The following is a 26,921-nucleotide window of genomic DNA, read 5'->3' on the forward strand; positions in this document are numbered from 1 at the left end:
GCCGAGGGTGCCGGGCGGAGGGGCGGGCGCTGCGCCCGGAGGCTGCCGAGGGCAGAGTCCGAGCCCGCGGAGCTGACACCGCGCCCCGGCGGCTGCATGGAGTTTTTTCTTGCTGATCGTTTTGGTCTGTGTTTTATTTTCCCCCAGGTGCCATTTTGGGGAGCACTTATTTCTCAAGTTTTGAACGTTTGCAGTTGTATTTTTCAAAACACTGAAGTCCTGTAGGACCAGAGGAAAAGAAACCAAGAGATGATAGAAAAGGCTTTGTTCTTTGAACGACTTGATTGACATTTCGAGTGCCAGCCTCCCCCACCCCTTGTGTTGGACTTTCCAAGGGGGACGCGAAGGTATCCTGCGGGCGCTGAAGCGGCAAATACGGGCAGAATTTGGAAGGACATTTTAATGAATGAGTCTGTGGTTAGGTTCTCAAAGAAGACGTGGCACATTTAGGCACAGGAAGAGCATGACCCACATAGATAACCTGGTTTGTGAGGGCTTTGCTGGATTTGTTTCTTTGTGGATTTTTGGGGGGGGGGGAATTTTTTTTTTCTTTTTACTAGCAACTATTTGAGCAGTGGGTGCTCTAAAAACACATATTGTAAATACGAAACAATGTGAATGTTACTCAAAAAGTAGATTTTGACTGTGTTTGCTTTGGCCTTGGATATCTTAAGTGGAGCCCTTGGGTTTAGGATTTATATCTCTAATGGCTCAGTGTAAGTTGTGCAAGGAATGAAAATGCTGACAGACATTTGGAGGTTTCTGTTATTTCCTGGTCTTTTTAGGGACTCGCTGGAATTAGGAGGAAAACTTTCTCCAAATGGGTGGTCACTAGATAAAAGGACTTCAAAAGGGAATGACATTTTTTTCTTATAGGAGATGTGCAGCAACGGGTAAAACGTTTTCATCAATTTGAATTGTCAAGAAATAAGCAGACTTTTTTTTTTTTTTTTAAAGGATCCAGGGTTATTTGTTGACTTAGAAAAAGGAAGTGATCAAATTAAAATTTTCTTGTCATGTTGGTCTGTTTAAAGAATTATTTCCTGTGAAACCTGTGTACCATACTAGCATGAAGTGCCTGACTGTCACTGGAGGATTTGAGTACCTCCCCTGCCCCAGTATTGGTGATGAAAGGTGCTGAACCTTCTCTGTTCCCTTGCCTGTTGCCAGTTGACTAAACAATATGTGGATTTGTGAAACAACATACTGGATTAGGAACAATCTTCGTGAGTATAGGAAGTAACACTGGACTACACCAGCACCTGTGCTTGTTTGTAGACTCTATTTCCTGTTCATGGCCTATTACTTTTTGGATTAATTAAAACAAAACCTATTGTTAAATTACAATTAAACATTTAGACAAAGCCTGTCAAAGCATTTAAAATAACAAAATTATAGAGAAAGGTGAAGTAATAAAGACAGGATTTACAACTTGGCCAAGGTTATAAATTGTATTAGCCAGAGATTTTCTTATTTATAGAATTGTTGGCCATGAAACTTCTTTGATGTTATGAAAAGATAGTATTTGTTCACATTTACATCTCCTATCTTATTGAAATAAAATGCAAAGCCCACTTTGAGGAGTTGGTGTTCAAGTTTAGTGCTTAAATATGAACATCGTGAAAGCAGTAAGTCCACTGCTATACAGTAGTGTTTTTTTAATTTTTTTTTTTATACAGTAGTGTTTTTAAAGGAAGTGATACGTAATAAAGAAAAGACTTCTTTATAAAGTGTTTAACCCTATTATTCCCATTTAGCTGAAATGAGTTTTGTTTCCAAGTATGACCTGTGCTTTTTTGTAAGCCGATTTTTTCCTTTTTTTTTTTTTTTTTTTAATTTTACCTTTTTCAGAAAGGTTTTCACTAACTTGCCCAGACTGGTCTTTAACTTGCAGTCCTCCTGAGTAGTTGAGATTATAAGGGTGCGCCACTGCCCCCTTGTTTGCAAGCCGATTTTTAACAGGGCTGATGAAGGCAAAAAATGCATTTAGCTGCATTTGACAAATTTTAAGAGGTGCCTGCTGAATCACATCTGATCTCTACTTTTTCTGGAGTGATTTTTTATTTTTTTAGTTGTGTGCCAAAATTGGAAAGTTTAACTTGGTTTTGCTTTCATTAAGAGCGTTTATGTAGAACATCTCCGGTTTTGTGTACATTGAATAAATGAAAGGTTAAAAGTTTTGTTATATGCGAGCTGTTAATAATTGGCAGAGTACAGAAAGTGTTCAAATACCTATAATTTGGTGTTTTTATTTTTTTGATGGTATGTACTCATCTTTGTGATAAGTTCTTTTAAAATGATATTTGAATCTGTTACCTGGAAGAAAAGTGACTTTTTGAGCTTGTGATTGGAAAAGTAAAATTGTAATTAACCTAGATATTTTCACAGAAAATAACAGGACAGTATAGAGGAATATGAATTTCTTAATTGTTACATATTTTAAGTAGTTTATTTTCAGTTATACTTATTTAATTAGCCGAGTGGGTTAAGATCTAAATTCCTGGATAATCTCTAAGCCCCTTTATATAGTTATAAATTTAATCTCACTTTTTTTTCTTTACAGTTGTTAAGGGATAAAGTAGTTTCAAGTCTTCTGTAACTTTCTTAGTAGATCATTGTATTTAGTTTGGGGTATAATTTATGAATCATTGCTGGAAGAATTATGTATATCTGAATTATTTATGCTAGCAAAAGTATTTTTGGCCTTTTTAAAAATTAGATTGTTTTGTCTTCCTCCCTAGGTTCAAATAAAAACACCACTCTACCATCACTTTTTAAAAAAGTTCTGGCTTCAGATAATGTGAGCTTTCTGAGGGCTTCTTCACATGACTGTTCTCAGTTTTACAAGTAGGTCCTGTTTCATACCCAGTTGATATTATAATGTATAGCAGTTGTATTTCATGGGTGAGTTTGGCAGAATTGGGCCGAACAAAACCGCTCATCTTTGACTGGAACAGATTATGCAATTACTTCGGTAACCCTGTTCAGCAGAGGTGTCGCTACATTAACATGGAGTTCATTTTATTCTTTCTATTGATTCCTGTAATAATTTGCCACTTTTGTTTTTAAAATACTTTAATGTGGGGCTGGGGATTTAGCTCAGTGGCAAAAGCGCCTGCCTGGCAAGCGCAAGGTTGTGAGTTCGGTTCCCGGTACCGGAGAAAAAAAACAAAAAAACAAAACAAAAAAAAAATAAAATACTTTAATGTGTAAGACATTCTCCATCTGTTCTACAGCTGGGGTGTGGCTCATTAGTCAAGTGCTTGCTTATTTGGGTCCTAGGTTCAATCCTGAGTGTCATAAATTAAAAAAAAAAATACAGATCTGCATGCTGTTTAGCACTTGATATGTGGCTAATGTGAGTTGTACTAAGTGTTGTGTAAAACAGACACTGGATTTCAGATTATACTGACTTACACTAATGTAAAATAATAATATTAATTTTTCTTAAATGTATATTAAAATTGTAATATTGCAGAGATATGTTAAATCCAATTTTATTAGTGTAACAGATTTGAAAATACATATGTGGCTTGTAACATATTTCTGTAAGATAATGCTATTCTAGACCATTTCTTTCAAAAATAGTACAGTGTAGAAAAGATTTTCTGAAGATACAGTGTACTTGACTTAGAATACCTTCTCATAATATCAAGAGCTTTGTGCTTTTGGGTAAATTATTAACCTTTTGAGCTGGGAGTTCCTCCTTTGTAAAATGGATGTAGTCTCATTTCACAGATTGTTTTGAGGATGCAGTGTTACGTGTGCGTCACCCAGAGATTGTGTGGATCTTAGGAGGGTGTCAGATTGTCATGTGTGAGGCAGTCAGAAGTCAGATCTGCTGCTTGGGGATCATGGTTTATATGGTGAGGATCCAGGTTACTGCAAACATTTTAGTTCATATTTTTCTCCAGACTTTGTTTATCCATTTAGTCTCTACTTTGAAAATCTTTCATAGAATATACAAATTTAAAAAGTCACCACAGTATGCAAGATTTTAAAAAACTGTATGTACTGTGCACTCTTAGGGATACATTGGTGGAGTTAGTATTACTACATCACAGTTTGGAAGAGCTGGGTTATATGATTTACATTTGTGTTTTTGGAAGAATAATGCATAATTTGAAGTGAAGTAAATTTAAGAGTGCACTAACAAGGAGGGTAATGATTTTATTGTTAAAGATTTTCAAGGGAAATAAAATCACCACAATACTGAAAATTGGTAGAAGGCCTAGGAGTGCTTTTGCAGTTACTTGAGGAAAAGAAAGTAAAGGACTGCCATTGAGCAAATATATTTCTTGGAAAAGTGTATCAGTTAATGTAAGGAAAGGTCATACTGGAATATGAAGTGGATTGTGTCTCTGATATATTGTTTTGTTTACTACTAAGAATGGATGTTAGTGGTAAACAAAAGTAATGCAGGTATTCTGTTGAAGAAGGATCAGATTGAGGGAAAATGTCTTTTATCACGGTAGATGCTTTGCTGTTATTTAATGAGTGAATAGCCCCTGTTCTTGTGTTTCTTTTTTAAATCTATAAAGGACTTTTTCAGGTCAGATGTTATTTTGTTGAAAAATTGCTTGAATTCACTTAAGTCTTAAGTTAAAGAAAACAGAATGAGAGAACTGCATCCCCTTGGATTGACTAGAATCTTTTTAACCACTTTTGTGATGGTGTATATGTAGCAAAGCCTTTACCTTAGTACCTATGGCTTTAACTTAATTTAAGCTGAAATAATGGTAAAGAAAAGTCACAACTTTTTAAAGTGGTTGAATATGAGTTATTTAGAAGATTCCTATGAGTTATTTTGAAGCTGCTTTGCCTCAACTTTGCCTCAGTTTATCTTCCATTAAGCACCAATGTTTGTTTCAGAAATAAAGTATTTATGGACAAGACTATTTCCTGTTTTCTGTTGTTTTTTGCACCTTGTATGTTGGATTTTTCATATAAGAGAAACCATGTGCTAGTTAAGCTTGTGTATATCTTATTTATTTAATTTAGTATTATAGTCTCAAGGTGATAATAAAGTTTTTACTTCTAATAAGTCCAATTTGTTTGCTGGTTTCTTTCATTGCTCATGTCTAAGAATGTTTTGTTAATTCCAAGGTCATGAAGATTTTCCTCTTTAATTTTTTTTAAGAGTTTTATGATGTTTATATCATTGATCAACTTTAGTTTTTATTCACGGTGTAAGTGGGAGTCTGGTTTCATTCTTTTGCATGTGGAAATCTGGTTGTCCCATCATTTATGGAGTAGACTTGACTCTGAAAAATCAATTGGCTCTAGATCTATGAGTTTATTTCTGAGTTCTCGGTTCCATTCCATTGCTTCATGTGTTTGTCCTTAGGGCAGTACTGTACTGTGTTGCTTATGGTAGCTGTGTGGTAAAACTGACATTTGGAAGTGAAAGCTGTTTATTTTTTTTCTTCCTTTTTAAGGTTATTTTGACTTTTTGGGGCCCCTTACAAATTGTGTATGAATTTGAGGATTGATGAGTCAATTTGTGCAAAAAAAAAAAGCTGTTGAAATTTTGATAGGAATTAATTGACTCTGTACAAAGCTTTGGGTAGTACTGGTTGTCTAAACATAGTAAATCTTCCAGTCTGTAAATGCTGGTTGTCTTTTCAGTTACTTTCTTTCTTTTAGTAATATTTTACAGTTTTCAACGTAAAAGTTCTCTTTGATTAAGTTGATTCCTTTTATTCTTTTAGGTGTTAGAAATAAAATTACTTCCTTGATTTTCTTTTTTGGATTGTTGACTACTAGTAACATATAGAAACACAATCAAGGTTTTTTGTTATTTTATGTGTGTGTATGGTGTATGTGTAATTTGTAACCTGTAACTTTGTTGATATTAGTAGCTTTCTTGGAGTTCTTTGGAATTTTCTTTATGTAGAGAATAGAGTGATCTTCATTTTGTGTACGAGTAGACACTTTTTTTTTTTTTACTTATTCCTTGCCAGTTTGTATGCTTTTATTTCTCTTTCCATCTTATTGCTCTGCCCGAACTTTCTGTAGTGTTGAATAGCAGGGGTAAAAGCAACCATCCTTGTCTAAATTAATTTTTTACTTTCAAGATAAAATTTGGCACTAAATTTTGTCAAAAGATTATATATAATTGACTAATTATGTTGATCCTAATTAGTCTATAGAGAAATTGATCCTAATTAGTCTATAGAGAAGTTGATGTTGAAATTTCTTTCAGTTGCAGCACAGACAATGAACCAGCAGTGAAAGAAAAAATGCGGCCAACTAGCTGACTGCTGTTGACAAAGATGTTTTCTCTTTGTGATGGGCAGCAGTGGGATCTGCAACAGAAATGTAAGTATAACATGGATTTGTGTAAAACACAGTAAATCCAGAATCTGTCATATTTAGTTTTAATTTTACAAAGTGAGTATTTTATGTTGACTTGTAGTTTTATCAAGTTAGCAATTTTATTCACATTAAATTACCACTGTGAGAGTTCCCAAAAGGGTCTCATAGGGGACAGTCTCTACAAAAGTAAAACTGAAGACAGGAATTTGCTTATTGTAAGCTAAAACATGGGAGTGATCTCTAGTGCCTCTGGATTCTGTCTTTTCTTTGCACGTAATTTACTTAACCAAGTGAGACAGATTTAGTAGTATCAGTTTTTTAAATAAGAGAGACTTCTAAAGTATAAAATTACTAGGTACTAGAAACTTGTGTCATTAAATTTAAGGAATTCCTTTCTACCATAACTGATTTTTTAAAAATGAATTTTTAAAAAATTATTGCTTTTTCGTTTTGATTCACTCTGATTCAGTATTAGGTGTATTTTCCTGTCATTTAGTCTTTATGTAATGTGCTTTAAAGTGTTAGATTACCATGAACTTCCTTAGACTGAACTGTGTTCTATTATTGATGAAGTATTTCCCACAAAGAACATTATAGTTCTGTCTTCCAAATGGATAAACATTATCCAGCTTGATGTCACTTATGAAAAATGTGTAGTTTAGTTTGGGGATTAGGATTTAATTATGGGGCCACAGTAACCTTTGTAGATAATGTTTCAGTTTCTCTTAGTTTGACTCCAATTTTTGGTATGAGAAAAATAAGACCATATCAGTCTTAGTTTGGATGTCACCACTTTGCTGGGGTTTTTTTTGCTCAGCTCAGATGGAAATCACAAATGGGCAGTGAACCTCCCTTGATGGGCTCTGGGCTCTTGAGTGCCAGTGACTCTTGGCTGTTAGTGTTTGTCTTGGTTATTTTTTTCTTGTTGCTGACACAAAATACCTAATGCTCAAAATGAAGGAAGGAAAGGTTTAGTTAGCTTACAGTTTGTGGAAGTTTCTGTCCACACTTGGCTGGCTCTAAGGCAGAGGGCAAATGGCCCAGGGCAACTGCTCACGGGGACAGGTAAACAGCAAAGGGAGGAAGTGGTGGCAAGCAGCCTCTTTCCCTCCCTTACATTGCATGGAAACTACCAGCCCCAGGGCGGGTGTAGCACTCACACCCGTGAATCAATCATAAACTCTAGAATCCCACCCCATGACTTCATGAGGCTTTTGAGGGACGTGGAGACACAAATTTTAACAGTGTTAGAGCTCTGAGTTTTGAGTGCTAGTGCCTCTTAGCTCTTGCTGTCTGTTGTGATTTGTGTGTGCGTGTTCCCCGCAAAGCCTCATGCAGCCATGGGTGCAGGCTTCTAGAGTTTATGCTTGATCCATAATCCAATGCTGGGATTATGGGTGTGAGTGCTACACTCATCCTGGGGTGGGGGGCAGTGGGGTAGTTTGCATACAATATACAGGAGGGAAAGAGGCTTGCTCTTCCCTCTCTATCACTCCTCCACTTTGCACTGTTGCTTTTGCTATTTTCTACTGTCATGAACTGTTGTCCTCTGCCATGTGCCACTCTGCCTTGGAACCAGCCAGGTATGCACTGAAACCTCCACAAACTGGGAGCTAAAGAAACCGTTCCCTCTTTATTTTAGGTGGGAGATGGCTCCTGAAAGAGTAGAGCTCAAACGCCATTGGCTGTTCTATATGGGAGGTTTTGGTTAGAGCTCAGAAGACCAGAAGGCTGATAGAAATCCTGTTGGGGTTTTTTCTGGGTACTGGGAATTGAACTCAGGACCTTGCACTTGCCAGGCAGGTGTTTATGCCACTGAGCTATATTCCTGGCCCAGAAATTTTGTTGGTAAAGACCAGTTTTGGGTGGTTTCTGCTGGGAAGAAGGACCATATTGGTTGTTGGACTCCAGATGATGTATGTTGTGGCTTGGCAGAAAGTTTGTCTGCATTTTGCTTGTGTCCAGAGAATTTGCCTGAAACTGAGATTAAGGGCAGTGGCGGACTGATTTAATCTGGCAAAAGAAATTTCAAGGCAGTCAAATATTGGGGCAGTGGCATGGCTCTTGTTGGGGGCTTTTAGCCACATTTATGTAGAGAATCAAGAGCCAAGAGCCCAGCAGGATGATTTAAAATGTCATGAGTTTGGCCAGAAAGAAAGCTCCTGTAAAACTGTGGACTGCAGAGATAGAGCTGAGGAGATCTCTGTTGCTGAGAAGGAACGGGAGAATAGAAAAGACGGCTGGAGGGCATCACTAGGAACAGCAAGTCTCCACCCTTTGCAGCCTTAAAACTGCAAAGATGAAAGACTTTGCTTTGAGAAGAGCCACGTTTCAGAATAGTGGCAGCAGCTGCAGGTTCCAGAATGGTGGCGTCATAGAAAAGTTGTTCCTCAGAATCAGGTTCAGAGTGCTCAGCGATCGAGGCACTCAACCCCTATGGCCAAGAGAGAGGAAAGCTGGGCTACTGCTCCAGGTGGCAGCAGACCTTGGCATCATCCACGTGGCACTGGTTTTAGGCGCATACAGAGTGCAAGAGTTCTGAGGTTAAGAAGGCTTCCACCTAGATTTCAGAAGGCCTGGGAGGCCAGAAAGTGTGCCCCTGAGAGGAAAGTATGTGAAGCAGTGAGTGTGAAACCTAAAGTGCAGTGGAGACCTCAGAAGTTTGGAGAAGCCAGAAACACGGGTCATCTAAGGAAAGCTGCAAGGAGGGAGCAAAGCAGGACTAAGAGAGAAGCCATGGGAGCTGTAACCACCAGAAGTGCCATAGGGGTGGAGTCACGCGAGTCCTTTGGAGCTCACAGTTTGCCACAGATTGCTTAAGGTTCTGGACATGGAACTACAGGACTTAGTGTTTGCTCTGCTGGCTTTTGCACTTGCTTTGGTCCCAATGCTTTGTATCCTTCTGTTTGTACCTTTTGGTTTGTGGTGTTTTTTTTGTTTATTTGGTACCGGGAATCGAACTCAGGACCTTGTGCTTGCCAGGCAGGTGCTTGTGCTGCTGTGCTATATCCCTGGCTATTTGTACCTTGTGGAATGGTAATGTTTAGTTATCTTGTGCCATTGAATGTTGAAGTGTTTAACTTTTCATTTGTACAGGGGCTCATAGTTAAGAATTTGCCTTAAATCCCTGAGGAGACTTAGGACTTGAATTTTTCAGCAATGCTGAAACTGTTAGGACTTTGGCAACTCTTAGAGGTGAACTAAAATGTCTTTTACATAAAGGGATGTATATGAGTCTTTGGGGGGGCCAGGGGTAGAATGTTACGGTTTGTGTCTGGATGTTCCCCCGCGAGCCTCATGCGGTCGTGGGTGCAGGCTTCTAGAGTTTATGCTTGATCCATGGTCCAAAGCTGGGGTTATGGGTATGAGTGCTACACCCGCTGTAGGGCAGGTAGTTTGCATACAATGTAAAGGAGGGAAAGAGGCTTGCTGTTCCCTCTGTACCCCTCCTCTGTTTTGCTCTTGTTGCTTTTGCTGTTTTCTGCCACCATGAACTGTTGCCCTCTGACATGTGCCACTCTGCCTTGGAGCCAGCCAAGTATGGACTGAAACCTCCACAAACTGGGAGCTGAATAAACCTTTTTCTTCCTTAATTTTGGGCATCAAGTATTTTGTCTCAGCCATGAGAGAAAATAAGACATTGCAGCTGTAGTCTTATAACTCTTGGTGTTATAGCTTTTGGAGCCTTCCGGCTGCCCCTATTGGCTCCTCAGCTTGTACTCCCTTTCTGGTGCAGTTTCTGCAGCTTCCTGTCCAGGTCCCCTGCTCTTGGCTCTGCTGCTCTGTGGCTCTCTGGAACTCTCCAGGAGCTCTCTGGCTCTCAGTTACTGACAAGGCTAATAGTCCTTACTGTTACCAGCTCTTGGGGGAACCCACCCATAAGTAGTAGAATCACCTAACAAGGCTTTCCTGGGGAGGGGCAGAACATAGGAGAGAGTCACCTGTACTGACCTAAGTATGAGGGACACTGCTTGTGTAGAGAAGGAGCAGTTTGGGCAGGGGCAGACCTGTTCGGGGACTTTTCTTTTTGGAAGGAGTGGCAGAGGGATCGGACATCTGAAGTAAATGCGGAACACAGTGACCTGGGATAGGGCCATGTCTGATGCCTGCAGCAGCCTAGCCACAGATCTCCTGCAGTGGCTGTGGGGCTCCTGGGATAGCCATAGCTGTCCTGGTGATAGCAGGCCTAGTGGGAGAAGTGGTCACAGCAGGGTCAATCCTGACTATTGCCACCGTCGAGGAGTTTCCAGGAGGGCAGCAGTGTTACTCATACCCAGTACAGTTTTGGAAGATCAAGAATGACAGCAGTGGGCCCTGGTCTGTCCCGTGTCCTTACCCTGTCAAGCACACTACTACTCGGGCAGAACAGAAGAACCCAGATGACCCAGAGCAGGGATGTGACAGTGGAGGCTGTTGGTTGAGCTGTGGCTCCTGTCAGGGCTGCAGAGGTGATCGGCGGCCGGGAGTGCAGTTGCTGCTACACAGTTGTCTCTGGCTTCACACATGCTAGGCAAGTGCTATACCACGGAGTCACATCTCCAGCCTGCTTTTTTTTTTTTTTTTTTTTGGTTTTTCTCCGGTACCGGGAACCGAACTCACGACCTTGCGCTTGCCAGGCAGGCGCTTTGCCACTGAGCTAAATCCCCAGCCCCCAGCCTGCTTTTTTTGTTGTTGTTGTTACTGTTTTGCTAGATCTTGCTAAGCCATTAAGCACTTAAGGGTAGGAATTAGCTATAATATATGTGAGACAAATATATAATCAGCCAAAGGCAGGACAAATTCCATATTTTGGTAACAAGAAAATGCTACTGAAACTCAGAGGGACAAGAAATTAGTTCCGTTTGAAGGGTTGAGAGTGAAAGGAAGTTTCAGCTTGGCCTTAAAGAGTGAATAGAATTTTAACCACTAGACAAAATTAGGAAATAATTTTCTAGGCGAAGTAAAGAGGGATATATAGCTGCTTGTCATCAGCGTACTTTAATGAGGTTGGGAATAACTGTTTGAAAACAGGGTCAGCTGTGTAATAAGATGAACTAAGCGAGGTGGAAGAACATTTACTTAGTACCTGCTGTATTACTGGGTGGTTACTGGACATTTTACTTGAGTTATTGAATTTAATCCCTGCATATGATAGGAGTGCCTCCCTTACTGAAGAAGAAACAGATTAAGTCACTTGCCTAGGTCAGTGTTTATCTGGATTCTCTGAGAAGAATCCCTTGGGGTATAAAACACAGCCTCCTAGATCCTAACCCAGACTCCTGGGTTCAGATGTTCAGGAAACAACAGAATAGCTAATTCCTATGTTTAGGAAAGTTTGGGAAATGATGACCTAGGGAACAGAAGAGTGAATCACAGCTATTGTTTGAACTAAGTCTGTTTTATTAGAAAGACTATGTCAATGATACTGAAAGGTATTGCTTAGAAATTTGGATTAGGTTATGTATGCAGCAGAAAAGTATTGATTGAAAGCTGACTAAAAATTCTGTGTGACTGAACTGAGGAAGAGTCAGATGAAGACTGAAGTGAAGTCAGCTGGATGGTTAGTGTTGCATACAGGAAAGTGAGTATGAGAATCTGATTCTTAACCAGATTTTAAAACTCTGATTTGTAGTATCTGGAATTTTTATTGCTGGCTAAAATGTTTTTCAGTACTACCTAAGCTGCTGAAGACCTTTTTTGTTTATAATAATTTTAACTTGAGACTTCTTCAAGAAGGTTCAACAAAATCTGAGTCCTTGGAGGTTTCCCCTAATTCTGTCTGTATTTCTCAGTGGGTGAGAAGACTTACAAGCATTAATGGACACATATTTATCTTATGGAAGTATAATCTCATGTATGGGAATGAAAATGAGATTTATGCTGGAAAGTTGTGCCACTTGAAAAATTTAGTAAAACAGACTTTGGTTTTTTTGTTTGTTTGTTTGTTTTGTTTTTTTTCTGGTACTGGGAATCGAACTCACAGGTTCATGCTTGCCAGGCAGGCGCTGTGCCACTGAGCTAAATCCCCAGCCCCATAAAACAGACTTTGAAGTGAGTATTATATTATACTTATGCTCCTTACCAGAGTTGGACTAACTAAGTATAAGTTTTTAATTTTGTTTTAAATTGTTCTTAATTTAGTAACCTAGAAAAAACACCTTTTTTTCCAAAATGATTTTCGGAGTTCCCTAAAACATTTATTAGACAGGGTAATAACCACTTTTTGGATTAACATTAACTTTATTAAATTCTTTTTTTTTTTTTTTTTAAAGAAAATAGTACAAAAAAACAGTAGCAAAATACAAACAACACAAAGCAAGGACATTAAAAATGATACAGGGTTTCAAACCAAATGATAGAGATTAACAGTGGTTATTATATTACATATTGTAAATTCTTACTCTATAAAAAGCAGTAAGAAGCCTTTGTGTACATATTGGTCTGATCCCTCTGCATACATTTGACTTTCTACCTTTTGTAAGATAACTGAAAAATAACTTAAATGATTGTGTAGGGTAGATTGAAATGTTAATAAAAATAGCTTTGAAATATGTCTTATATGTAGGTTGGTGGCTTAGGGTACCTCTGTCTTGTTATATTTTGTGTCTATATCTTACCTATTGTAAATGCCCCATCTAGAATGATAAGAAATATTAGTAAATATTTCTTCTCATTTCTTAGTTGATGATAGACTGACAGTATACTTGGTGGGCTACAGAGCATCTGAATTTATAATTTGCTTTTGCATATTGATAGTTGAGAGTGCTTCATATGAAATAATGTACCTTGTTTGTTTTCTGATGAAATTTGTCCAACTTGGTTCATTGTGATGAGGAAACCAGAATAACTGCTCAAACAGAATTGTTTTGCTTTTCCAAGTGTATTGTTTTTATAGTTCATATCTTCCCTGAGATAGTGATAGTTGCCTTTTACATTTTATTTGTTTATTTATTTATTTAGTCTTTTTGAGACAGGGTCTCGCTGTGCAGTTCAGGCTGGCCTCGAGCTCACTTTGTAGCCCAGGCTGGTCTTGAATTCGCAACCATCCTCCTGCCTCAGCCTCCTGAGTGCTGGGATTACAGGCGTGTGGCCTTTTACATTTGAAAATTATATGCTTAGCTTTATTCATGAATGCAAGCAAGAGCAAGAGTTAAATAAAATATTGATCATATTAAACAGGGTAGAAAGTAGTGGTTTTGTTTAAAAACTTTGTATAGAGGGGCTGGGGATTTAGCTCAGCAGCACAGTGCCTGTCTGGCAAGTGCAAGGTCGTGAGTTCGATTCCTGGTACTGGAAAAAAAACTAAAAAAAAACTGTATAGATAAGATAGCTGCATCAGGTGGAAAACTGATGTTTCATATCAGTTTTACTTAAATATAACAGAAAGTGGTTAGAATTGTGTATTTAAAAGTATAACATTCACCTAACTCTTGTGTTGGATACTTAGTTTACATTTTATCAGACTCCTGTTTCTTGCTTAAATTTTAAATTTATCAAATTTTTAATTTGTCATTTGCTTAGAAGGTACCTAGTTTGAGATGAAGACTTTTATATATAAGATGTTGCTGTTGTTTTTTCCAGAGGAGTAGTAAACATCAGCCCATTTTTCTATTTTGCATTATAAATGGAATTATCAACAGAGCCCTCAGCTATTACTTACAGTTGATTGCTGTACTTTTTTCTTATTTGGACATTTAAATACATGTGGAAATTTGGAAAAGAATTTTGGGAATGAAGCCCTTGATGTCAGGGTGGTGAGGGTGGGATCCACAGGGCTGCTGACTAGTGAGAAGCACAAGCTTCCACGTGTAACTCATGTTATTTTAAATAAAAAGGCTTGTGAAAGCAAGGCAAAGTACTTTGAAGCTACAGGAGTGCCTCCCATATTAAGAATTTGTATATCTTGTTCTAGAATTTTCCATGGGTTGGGAAAAGGTTGTACTTTGCTGATTTTTATAACAGAATTGTGAGTAAAGGAGTTGATTGGTACTTTTATTAAGGGTTGCAAAAGAATTTGGAAGTTAAGCATTTCTGTGATTATTTCTGTTGAGATACTGTTGTATCCTTTTTCAGATCATTGAAATCTTCAAAAACTTACTACTTTAAACCTTAGTTTATTGAAGGGCCAAGGGCACAGAAGTAGTAGTAAAAGTATGAGGTTGTCGTAAGACTGGATGTGCTGTGGTGAAAGCCTAAGAATATTGTTTTTCAGTTTCTGATTAGTGTAAATATTTTTTTTTGATTATCCTAGTTCTAAACACTGGAGTCACTTTTAAAGGGCTTGTTCTTGCACAAAATGTAAAGGTCTTATGGCAATTAAATTTTAAATACTCGTTTTAAACGGCCAAATTAATTAGTAGAAAGATTGTCATTCATGTTAAACAGCAGTTAGTTAATGGTTTCAAATCTTTGAGATTTTTACCATCCTTCCTGTTTACTGCTGCTCTGCTCCTGTCATTTTTCCCCTTTTCGTCGTATCTGTGGTTTCCTATTTCTGTGGAATAAAAATCAAGGCATGTTTCTTTAGGAGGGCACAATAAGGCTTTTGGGATTTGATTTCTCATTACCTTTATGCTTCCCTTTTCTGATTCCATTGCCTATGTGACTCAGCTCCTTGCATATGAGGTATAAAAGATACAATGAATGCTTAAACTAAATAGTTTAAAAGACACATTTCTATTAGTCCCCCTTAACATACTCCACTGTAAACACACCCCATAGTTCTAGCCACTTTCTGAAGCAGTTCCGGAAGTCCTCCTGTGCCTTCAGTTGTGCTGTCCTAGCTGCCCCAGTGTCCTGAATTGATTCAGATGTTTGCCTTTCATCGTCATTTTGACGAGGCACGTGCCGGAAGCTGCATGGTGCCAGATCCGGTGAGTAAGGTGAAGGATGGTTTTAGAAACCTGCTTTTTTGTTGGATGGAATGCAGTAGAAGCATTCACTGTATTTTTTTTATTACATCTCATTAAAAAAACATGAAAGAGGACTCACAAAACTGCTTCAGAATGTGGCAAGAACGAGAAGAAAATTGTGCTTGAAGCAGTCGGGGGAGTATTTTTAGGGAGATTAATGGCAGTATGTCTTTCACTGTAATCATGTTTTTAAGTTTAAATACTCATACTATCTTCTGATCAAACCCCTTCTATCTCTGCCTGGAATCTTCTCTACACAGCACCTTTTGCACCCTAAACTTTACTAAACCTATGTCCATTCATGTCTCTCTCCTTACTTGTAGTAAATATCTTAACATATCTGGAGTTCTATCTGCTTTCATGTATGTTTCCTTATTTTTAAAAATTTTTTTATTTTAAAGAGAGTAATAAATGAGACACAAACAAAAAAATAGAGGACAGTAGCAGCATACCAGCATCACAGACATAAACAAACCAAAGCAAGAACATTTAAAGTGATACAGGGTTTCAAGACAAAATAATACAAATTAACAGTGGTTGTTACAGTACGTATGACTGTCCTCAACTTATTTAACAGACTAAGTGTGTGTCTTACTTATCTTTAGACCATTCATCTGTACTCAGCACTGCATACAGACCTTGGTGTATGTTTAATGTTTTTCTGAATCGGTAAGGTAGATGTCCCAAGTTTGATGTACATTCACTACATCTAGTATGACAAACCTTCTCTTTTCTCTCACCCTCCTCTCTCTTCAGATTGGTGTTAGATTCATATTTGCTGCCTTAGTTTTACATGACTACAACTTTTATGGAGCTTTAATGATTACAGAATTTTTTGTGGGATATTTTTCCCCCACTCTTTCTTGAGTTTTATAAATTCTTACAGGTAAGGAAATTTAGACTAAAGGTTTTTTGAGTGATTCCAAGTGCGTAATTATTGAAGAAGACTAAGACTCGGGTTTTTTGATTTCTTGTGTGGCACTGGTTTAACTGTGTAACAGCTGTCTTAGCTCAGTGTCCTTTCTCCCCTGGCTGGCCACAGCTTTTATGTAGTTCTTTTCGGGGTGCTTCTTGGGCTGACCTGTAAGTACACTGACAGGATTTTCATATATTGCCAAGCTAGTTATGGGAACATGATTTTAAAAAAGTTTTTATCAGTTTAGCTTTGTATAACCTAAAATATCTGTATTATTTGAAAAACATACTCATTTTCTTTGTGAGTCTTCGCTAAGTCCTGTACGGAATTATGTGGACAGGCCAGAAGCGGCTTGTCTCCTCCTTTATAAAGCCTACCTGTCTCCGGGGAAGGGGGGCGTCACAGCACTCACAGGAATAAATGCTGCGTTGTAGTTCTCATTAAGAACGGGGAGTTCGTGGTAGTAAGCACACAGGATGGTAGCCTTCAGTGCTGGAAGCCTTCTCCAGATTGGTGACAAGTGAGTTGTAGTTTTTTCCCCTGTGAGAAGTGGGAGATGAGGAGGGAGGAAGCGTATTCCTGGGCAGTAGCCACTGTGGGTAAGGACCTGATGTGGGGAAGTCTGCTATGAACTGAGGCTAGAACGGGAGTGGGGGCATAGACTTTGAGATTTTTGTCTTTATCTTAAAAATCAACTTTTAAGCAAGGAGGAAGGCTGATCCAGTAATTTAATAAATAATGTTTGCTTGGTGGCTAGGGAAGGCTAGAGATATAAGTAGTAGTTGGATTCAGGAGACACATAGGACAAAGTTGATACGTAAGAGAGAAAATTGATAAAGCTGATGATTTGGATGAAAAGGAATAGGAAAAGAGCAGTTTCTGGGTGGATTTTTGGCTTCATTAAACAGTGGTGTTATTATAGGGGCTGTTTTAGAAAATAAGGAAGCAGGTTGTGAAGTTTTTTGGTACCTTCAGATGTCCCACATTAAAAATACTCCTCTAGAAATATAGGTCTCTGGTGAATGGAGAGGTCTAGATTAGTGATAGCAATTTGTGCCACTTATATATTAGTGATAGCAATTTGTGCCACTTATATATAGCTAATAATTAAAGTCATGAATGTAGATGATCATCATGTAGATGATCATCCAGAAGAGAAAAGTGAAAAAAGCATATATAATGTAGAAAAGTTAAAAAAAAAGACAAGAAAAAGCCACTGTGTATCAGATAAGAAATGGTCCTGTGTGACAGAAATGACTGGTTGGACCACTGTTGCAGCGACGTACAGCAGGGATAGGGAACTTCCTGGGTTTTGGTTTTAGTCTTAATTGTATGGTCCATGTGCAAAGTACCAAAAGTATATTAATGTATGGCAAAAATCCTGTAAGGCTACAAAATCGTTGCTCGCCATAACTGTTACCTGAGTAACTTTTCTGTTTGTCTTTCCAACTGATGGTAAAGTCAGTCTAGAATGAATTGAACACTTTCAATGTTTCACTTAGTCCTCTGATAAATTGTTTGAGTAGAAATGATAGATACAGCTTTTTTGGGATATTTGTGTGCTTCATTGCTCCCTACAAAAAGTGAAGACACACAAACAATCAAAAAGATTTTCTATATAAACTAATTATGTCTTTTTTCCCTCATGATCTAGGATGGCTGGCTGTGGTGAAATCGATCACTCCATAAACATGCTTCCTACGAACAGGAAAGCCAACGAGTCCTGTTCTAACGTTGCACCTTCTCTGACCGTTCCTGAGTGTGCCATATGTCTGCAAACGTGTGTTCACCCGGTCAGCCTGCCCTGTAAGCATGTTTTCTGCTACCTGTGTGTGAAGGGAGCTTCATGGCTTGGAAAGCGATGTGCCCTTTGTCGACAAGAGATTCCCGAAGATTTCCTTGACAAACCAACCTTGTTGTCACCGGAAGAACTGAAGGCCGCGAGCAGAGGGAACGGCGAGTACGCGTGGTACTATGAGGGCAGAAATGGCTGGTGGCAGTACGATGAGCGCACTAGTAGGGAGCTGGAAGACGCTTTCTCCAAAGGTAAAAAGAACACTGAAATGTTAATTGCTGGCTTTCTGTATGTTGCTGATCTTGAAAATATGGTTCAGTATAGGAGAAATGAACATGGACGTCGCAGAAAGATTAAGCGAGATATAATAGATATACCAAAGAAAGGAGTAGCTGGACTTAGGCTGGACTGTGATGCAAATTCTGTAAACCTAGCAAGAGAGAGCTCTGCCGACGGTGCAGACAGCATGTCGGCACAGAGCGGGGCTTCTGTCCAGCCTCCAGTGGCGTCTGCCGTGAGGCCCCTGACGTCAGTGGACGGGCAGCTGACCAGCCCTGCCACCCCGTCCCCCGATGCAGGCACTTCTGTGGAAGACTCTTTTGCTCATTTGCAACTCAGCGGAGACAGCACGAATGAGAGGAGTCACAGGGGAGAAGGAGAAGAAGACCGCGAGTCCCCGTCTTCAGGCAGGGCGCCAGACACCTCCATTGAAGAAACCGAGTCAGACGCCAGCAGTGATAGTGAGGACGTACCTGCAGTGGCTGCACAGCACTCCCTGACCCAGCAGAGACTTGCGGTGCCGGACGCGAACCAGACAGCAGCTGATCTGTCGGGAACTGATCGGTCAGTAGCAGGGGGCGGAACAGGGAGTGTCAGATCCAGAAAACCGGACGGACAGTGCACAGTAACAGAAGTTTAAATAGACGTCTTCAGCTCCGTGCCCAAGGTTGAATGGCTAGCTGTAAATTTCTGCCCACATAACATGACTCATCCCTGGTAGTGCATTTTGGGAGATGGGTGGGTGTGGGTCTGGGAAGGATAACCCTGAAATAAAATGTCTGAGATGTCTCTGTTGAGAAATAATTATTTAAGGAACTTCTTGGGTGTTAATAGCTGAGAACTGTTTAGTAATAACCCAGTTTTCTCAACATCTGTTTTCTTTATAGTTTTTTAAAAACATTTCTTTAGTTCTTTCGGCCAGTGTGTGTATGTATCTGTGCATTTCTGGTCCTCATCTGACCCTGGCGTTGTTATTTTCTGCATGGATTGGCATAGAACTACTGCTAAAATTTGGCACCTGTGAGACGTTGGCATCATGAGCAGGAAGCGTAAGGTGATGTGGAGACAGATGTGAATTTGGTTTAAAGACAGATGAATAACACCAATTTTATAGTAAAGTTACTGAAATGGAAATGTAAAGAAAACAACTAGTAACTTTTCTTTCAGAATCTTTGTAACACTTCATGGCATTCCTTCCCATAAGCTTTGCTGTCTAGCCCTTGTAGTCTGCAGTTTCTCTTGTCTGCATTTTTCTTTTTGATTAAAAAATTTATAATTTAATAAATACTAGAGTTTGTCAAAAATAATTTGTCCCTGGTTTGAGTCTGGAAGAGTGATGCAAGTATTTTGATACTGTGGCCAAAGGTCATTGACAAGGTAAAGGTCTGAATTAACTATATGCAGCTTAGTCACCTGCTCAGAAGTTCGATTTCTTCATAGAGAATTCTTAAACAGTATCTGCAAACAGTGTGTGTGGAATAAATATGGAAATGAACTTGAACAGCCTATGAGTCTTATATTTGTGCAGCAATTTATACTGGAAATTTTTCTTTTCATTGTTCATTAGTGGTCTTACACTCTGGGTATGTGGCAGACTTACTTACAATTAATAGACATGAATTCACTTTACACATACTGTTGTAGATCAGAAAACCCACTTTTATTGGTAATTTTTTATATCTGGGTAAGGTATTAAGTATTGGGTTAACATGGTAATCTAGATTTTGAGAAAGACAGTAATTTTTTTTTTTTGAGACAGTGTCTCACTATGCAGTTCAGGCTGGCCTTGAACTCACTGTGTACCCTAGGCTGGCCTCAAACTTGCTGTGATCCTCCTGCCTCAGCCTCCTGAGTGCTGGGATTACAGGCGAGCACCACCACACCCAAGTCTGTTTTTAAAGCAAGAGAATGATGTTGATAAAAGCGAATCCAAGTTATTTTTACTATGATTCTCAAATGTAAAATGGTACAGTAGCAAAGACAAAATTTCATAGGGATGACTCTGAATTACACATTTTTAAAGAACTGAGTTACCGGATTATAAAAGCATGAATTATGCATTTTTAGTAAATTTATTGTAAAATTAGTTACAAAAGTTGAGGCTTTTCAGAAAAACAGAGATCTGTTGTAAAGTGCTGACTTTTGTTTTGGATGCTTGTGTCATGAATCTTCCAAGTTTCAATTTTTAAACTGTATCAACCATACTGTTTCCAGCTTGGTATTTCCCAGGAATGTGAGTGGTGAGCTTGTAAAGTCAGCTGATGTTCCTATCATGGCTATCACTAGTAGATAATTTAATACATAAATGTAAGATTACTGAAAACATCAAGTAAGGCTCCAAACTTGAAGGGTGTAATGGGATGCATCTTTTTTTTTTTCTCCTCATGTGGAACAGAAGAAAACGACTAATCATATCTTTTCTTGTCCTGTAAGCCCTCCCCATGTCCTTTATCTGAAAGGCTCATTAGGCTGTAAATTAAAAACACAACAAAAATTTTATGGGTAAAAGAAAAACAATAAATTTTCTGCCTGTAGAAGCTTTTCCTTTTAAAAACTAATCTTTGGGGCTCAGGACATAGTGATAGAACACTTATATCTCAAAAAAAAAATCAACCAAAACTTAAACGGTGATCCTTTGTTTATAGGCTAGAAACCATTACTGCAATAAAAGCAGCACTAGAAATAACTGTTATACAGAAAGTGTGTATATAGTATATGTTACCCAAATATTGATTAAAAAATGTTGACCAGGGAATTCAGATATTGAATTACCAAAACCAAATTTGAATACGAGTAGTAGCTTTCAGATTATGCTATTAATTTCATTTAACTTTAGTATATATTAATAATTGGAACTTTACTTATAGTACATCCACATTTAAAAAAATTATTTATTGAATTTTCCTCTCCTAGCAATAGCCTGTAAATTTGCAGCTCCACCCCACACTGTTCCTAAAAGATCTCTTTCATTTTGTAATGCCTCCTCTAAATACAGTTCTTTGCCTGAACAAACAGATTTTTTCAAAGCTCTAATGACTTCTGGTGGCCCATTAACAAATTGTGTCAGCCATGCTTGAGCCTCTTCTAGAGATTTTGTTTCATCTGAAGACTGCAAGATCTCTTCAGCCATTCCTATACTTAAAGCTTTTTTTGGATCCAGTTTGAGGGCTCCACCTATCACTTTGAGAGCTTCTCTACTGCCTATGATTTCAACCAGCCGGCTGGTACCACCCCAGCTTGGAATTATTCCCATCTCCTTGTGGACAAATCTGATCTCACTCTCTGGAGTCATTAACCTGCAGAAGAAAAGAGGAAAAACTGTAACTACATATATATGCATACTCTAAGGAATAGCCACTGGTCCTTTTAGGTGACAAATAATACTACAAAGTGAATGTTAGAAAAATAAGGCTGTTCCATCTAGTATGTAATTTACCACATGGTACTTAATACTTCTTTGAAAACAGTTTTGTTCTACCCGCTTATCCTTAACTTTGCAAATAAGAACCTAGGTTCTTCCTATTTCTGAATTCCCAAATTTTCTAATAAAAAGTAAGTATTAGGTATTTACCTTTAAAAAAATGCATAAAGATCCTCATGGTCCTCAGACTTTTGCCCAGTATCTTATAGTAACTATTTACGGAGCACTGGCAGTGCTAGGTAGTTTTCTAGTTGCTGAGACCACAGGAAGAACCAAAATAAAGTCCTTAGGCTTGGAACTTACCAGTTTGGAGGCACTAAACAGGATGTCAGTGGTTAATGGTATAAAGAAAAAAAGGACGAGGACTAATGAATGGGGATACGTGTGTGACCACATGCTATTAAAATGGAGAAGGCCTCGGAATATTTTAGTAGCTACGTAAGGGTGTGAACTCCGAAACAATGAAAATATCTGGGGAGAAGGCGTTTCAGGAAGAAGGAATTCCAAGTGCGAAGGCCTTAACGTAGAACTGTTTAGTATCTCGGGACCAGGCCTATGTCACTTGAACAGAGAAGGCAAAAAAGCAATGGGAGATGAAATCAGAGAAGCAGACTTACAGGCCTCAGCAGCAAATTCCAGTTTAATTCTCCATGGTTACTTAGAGGTCAAGCAGAAACTGCCCATCTGATGCTTTATAAGGGTTGCTCTATGCAGACTAGCATTTAACAGCACTTACACCAGTTGTTCAATAACTGGTAACTAATCAGAGCAATCATATGAGGTCTGCTAATACCATCTTTATTTTATAGAAGGGGAAATGAGGCAAAAGAAGTTAAGTAGGTCATTCGAGGCCATCTAGCTATGACAGAGGCAGGACTTACACCCAGGCAGTTTGGCCTCAATGTACGCTAACTCCTGGCACACAGAACAGTTAGACATGAACAGAAGCTGTGATGCTAGAATGGTGGTGGTGGCTTGGATCAGACTGATGGCAGTGATTTCCTGAGCATTTTTTCCCAAGATGTGGAAATTTCATGGAGTAATTAAATAAGCAAGGTAGAATTAAAGGGACTTAAAGCAAAATGCTTCAGTTTAACAGTTAAATATTTTGTGTATTAACTGACTAAAGCTGTGTAGTATTAGGAAATGCTGCCTATAAATTTGTTTTATTAATTGATTCGCTTATTCATTTTTCAGTACTGGGGATTGAACCAGTACTGAAAGTCCTCTACCACTGAGCTATATCCCCAACGCTTTTGATTTTTTAGCTCGTGACAGGATCTCAGTTGCCCAGGCTGGCCAGCCTGGGACTTACTATCCTACCTCAGCCTCTGGACTAGGATTACCTGCATGAACTAGTGAACTGGCCTGCGTGGTTTTTTTATTTTTTATTTTTTGATTCTGTGCTTCAGCAAGGAGCATTCACTGTGCTAAAACCAAATTTAGGCTACATGTCATGTGAGAACTTTAACTGTTTAGGAAAAATGAACTGCTTTCAAAACTACTCATTATAAAAACGACATTAGTTTGGCTTTCCAAAGTGTTAAGTATTTACCTGCAGGCCATTTACTTCTCTTAGCACCAAGAAAACAAGCTCAGGTCTTTGGCCCTTTAAACAAGAGAAATCTCCAGTAGAGAATTCACACAAAAGCCTATTTATTAATCTACTGGGAAACTTTCTCTTCATAGCTGTGACTTTCTACAAAGGAAAATATGCCATAACCATTAACAGCTGCTTCTAGCAATAAGTATGATCCAGGTTTCTTTTTTTTTTTTTTTTTGTACCAGGAACTGAACTCAGGACCTTGTGACTGCCAGGCAGGCACTTATGCCACTGAGCTATATCCCCAGCCCCTCTAGCAATAAGTATGAAAAGAGTCTCAATTTTAAAAAAAGTTTAAATAGGAAGAAAGAACAAGTCTAATAAGACTCTGACTGTAGCCCTAAATTGTGAGTGTTGCTGTCTAGCAAAACAGGAAACTGTCAAAACGGTAAGAAGGAACTGAAGTGACAGAAATAACGTCTGACAGCCTCAGAGGTAGGAACAGTGTTAATCATGAACCCGGTTCTATAAGTTTTTTACAGAATGAAACATGTTACTTCAAAATTACATGCTGGGATTGCCATTCATACTGGCTCAGAGCTATGCCTACAGCAGAAAAAAGGGTTACGTTAGATTCATTTAGACTGAGATGAACCTAAAAAATGGACTCTCCTAGACATATTACGTAGATGACCTTATACAACAAAAATTACTGAAATGAAAGTGCATGTACGTTTGGAATTCTTTGCTTCTAAAGAAGAATCATCATTTTTACACTGTTCTCCCCCACCCCTTTTGCTCTTTTTTGAAAGCAAAGTATGCCTTTGAATCCTATCATAAAATAAAAAATCCTCAGGTAATTTTTAAAAAGATATGTGCTGTAATCAAACTGACAGTCATCCTTTAGAAATCCTGTGCCTAGGATGTGCCTGTGTACTGATACAAATTTATGCATTAAATACGTGATAAAAGGTTCACTGGTGATGGCCACAAGCTGTTTAACCAATAAAAGGAATACAGTACATCGAGCAGGGAACCTTTCAGAGAACTCTGTTAAACTAAATAGTAAAATTTAAAAATAAAATATAAAATGTTGAAAAATGTAAAACATGATTGTGTCAACAAGATACATCCACAGACAGAAATGGCTTCATTTTACAGGACTACGTTCTGATTCTAGAGTTCATCTGCAGTCACCGGGCAACCCACTGCAAGGGATGATCTCTTAATCCACATGGAAGACTCAGCTCTTAGAATTCTGCACTCTTAGGACAGACTCAATTTATAAAACCATATGAAACTCTTATTTTGACAAGTGAGCAGGATTATAAGTTTTGCAGACAGTGTGATCATCCCGTGGTGTCTGAAATTTCCTCTGGCATCTTGAAGGAGCGATGAGGTGGACCGAATGTAGACATGTCCCATGTTACTGTACGGCTAGGACTCTGTTCCAGGCAGCGCCACCGCACCGGGGAGCATGGGCTGCGCGGCCAGGTGCTGATGCCTGGAAAGCCCGCCTCTTCGAGGAGCTACTACTTTGTGATGGGTTAGCCCTACACCTCAGCATTCACAACTGCATTCAAGAAAAAGTTTGAAAAAGAACTTAGCAAATTTTACTAAAAAGTTTTTAGTAAAAGATATAAAAATAGTTTCAAAAAATGACACAAAAAGTTTCTAAAAATGTTCTTTGCTGAGGGAAGGTCCTCATAGTACTGTGATGAAGAATGGAAGCGCACACTGAATGGGGCGATGACGCAGCTTCGCTGCAAAGTGAAGTGTGCAGGAGCCAGTGTGCACAGCTCGCAATCCTGGCACAGCCGCCGGACCGCCCGCGCACCGCACCGCGTGCGGTACAGCAATGGAAGAGGACACGTGGCATGAAGGGGAAGAGGAAGGCTCAGCTGTAGATCTTAGGCAGTTACTTCACATCTCCTGGCCTCAGTTTGCTTGTCTATAAAATAGATGAAATAATAGTAGTTATGGGCCAGTGATACAGCTCAGCAGCACAGTGCCTTCCTTGCTTGGCAAGCGCAGAGTCCTGAGTTTGATTTCTGTTACAAAAAAAAAAAAAAGTACTTATGCCATAGAATTACTGAGTATTAAAGGAGTAAATATGTGAAAAGTGCTCAGGACAAATGAACTCTACAATCCTTTATGGATAATTGTGGAGTATGTATGCTTAAAAAAGAAAGGTATGTGAAATTGTCCTAACTACAGTTGTAGTACAACTGGAAATAGTGGAGTTGTATATATTTTGTAGCCTGATACATTAAACTCCACGTGCACTACGTTTTACTATTTAGTTATTCTAGTCAGTACAAGTAGCAACAGTGTTTCTGCTAGAGAGGTATGAAACTGTAGTATAAAGTTGTTTCTTGGACTGCAGTCACTGACTTGCTGGAGTATTCAAAGTAAAAGATCTATAGTCACACTGTGAAACCCAAGCAGTGATAGGATACTGTCCATGGTGGCTACATAAACAGACTACACAACATACAACATTGTGATATTTCCAGATGAAGAAGAGGTAATGCTGTGTGCTACTATGTCTGAAGCCAGAGATTGCTAGCTGGTTTAAAAAGAAGAACATCAAAACCTCTATGATTTCTGAAGGAAAACTACACAATATAAGTAACATAAATATATTAAAATTTTAAAGCATTGATGGTATAAAATTAATTTAAAGTGTGTAATCATTGATTAAATACTTCAGGGAACAAACCTCTACTCCTTCGACACTGCGTATTACGAGCCAATGACAACAAAGCGGATGATGCTGACATCAAATACAGTATACGATGGTGATGGCGAACCTTGTAGAGACTGAGTGCCGAACTGCAACCCAAAACCCACTGATACACCACAAAGTGCCAACACTGCAATGAAACCTGAAGACTGACGGTTTCATCTAGGAAAACTACATGATCATTTTTTGCCTTTAAAACACACACACATACACACATAGTAACAAATATGCCACAGGTTTGCCACTGCTGCCGAAGTTTACATAACTGGCAGCATCTCCAGTCACAAACCACATTCAGGCTCACTCTGAACATGAACGCTTGCTTGCACACGTATTTCCCTTTCCCTTCCCCTCTTTTGTTCCTACCTGCCATCACAAGACAAACCATGGAAAACACAAGGAAAGAACCCAAGGGTTTGCCCTATAATCTCGTCTTTTGATGACCAGCTCTCACGTGACCGCCTCGTGTGGCTCCTGCACTTTATGCAAGACAGCTGCAATAGGAAGGGATATGGGTGAAAAAGGGAAAATGTTCTTTTGTGTGCGGTCATAGGAGTAGGGGTGGGCAGTGACTACAAAACGCTTTGTGATAGTCATCGATGATTTTAATCTAGTCAGTAACCCCAGCATGGTCAGAGACAGATTCTGTGATGTTATATACAGGCTGTGTATAAGTAGGAAGTTCTATGTAATGCGGTGGTAACTACAAAACAGAGAGAGAAGGGCAGTGTGGCTGCCTCCTGGGACAGGCATCTCATATTCAACGTCCAGGCACTGCCACGTCAAAAATGGAGTTAGACCTTTTGAGTGTGTGTGTGTGTGTGTGTGCACACTCATTTGTGTATGTTCAAGTGTAGCATGTGTACATTTTGCATTTTATTTATGAAACAAGTACTTTAAGAAAAGGCCTACATACAGCAAGTTCTCTTGAACAAGCAAGGTCACAGCTCCCTTTCTTTGGAACAGACCTTGAAAGGTTGTTTATATTCACTAAAACAATGTTGAAGATTAG

At 38.8% G+C, this 26,921-nt stretch overlaps 2 protein-coding genes across 4 annotated transcripts in view; one reads left to right on the plus strand and one right to left on the minus strand.

Annotated features, from left to right (window-relative positions):
• Nucleotides 1-147: 147 nt before the first annotated feature.
• Nucleotides 148-19,700, plus strand: Rnf146 (ring finger protein 146; the record flags this gene model as incomplete). Its single annotated transcript, XM_005389166.2, is given in 4 exon segments — nucleotides 148-347; nucleotides 2,742-2,847; nucleotides 6,206-6,321; nucleotides 17,780-19,700. Coding segments are annotated over 2 exon segments (1,062 nt in total). The 3' UTR covers nucleotides 18,840-19,700.
• Nucleotides 19,701-20,117: 417 nt separating this feature from the next.
• Echdc1 (ethylmalonyl-CoA decarboxylase 1) overlaps nucleotides 20,118-26,921 on the minus strand; it is a 33,135-nt gene continuing 26,331 nt past the window's right edge. For all 3 annotated transcript variants that reach the window (XM_005389168.2, XM_013516634.1, XM_013516635.1), the window contains one exon: nucleotides 20,118-21,495. In XM_005389168.2, the coding sequence (XP_005389225.1) occupies nucleotides 21,087-21,495 (409 nt within the window). In that variant the 3' untranslated portion in view covers nucleotides 20,118-21,086. The remainder of the gene's footprint in view (nucleotides 21,496-26,921) is intronic.

This window comes from Chinchilla lanigera, unplaced genomic scaffold (genome assembly GCF_000276665.1).
Source record: "Chinchilla lanigera isolate Chin_1 unplaced genomic scaffold, ChiLan1.0 scaffold00035, whole genome shotgun sequence".
In the NCBI taxonomy this organism is placed as follows: Eukaryota; Metazoa; Chordata; class Mammalia; order Rodentia; family Chinchillidae; genus Chinchilla; species Chinchilla lanigera.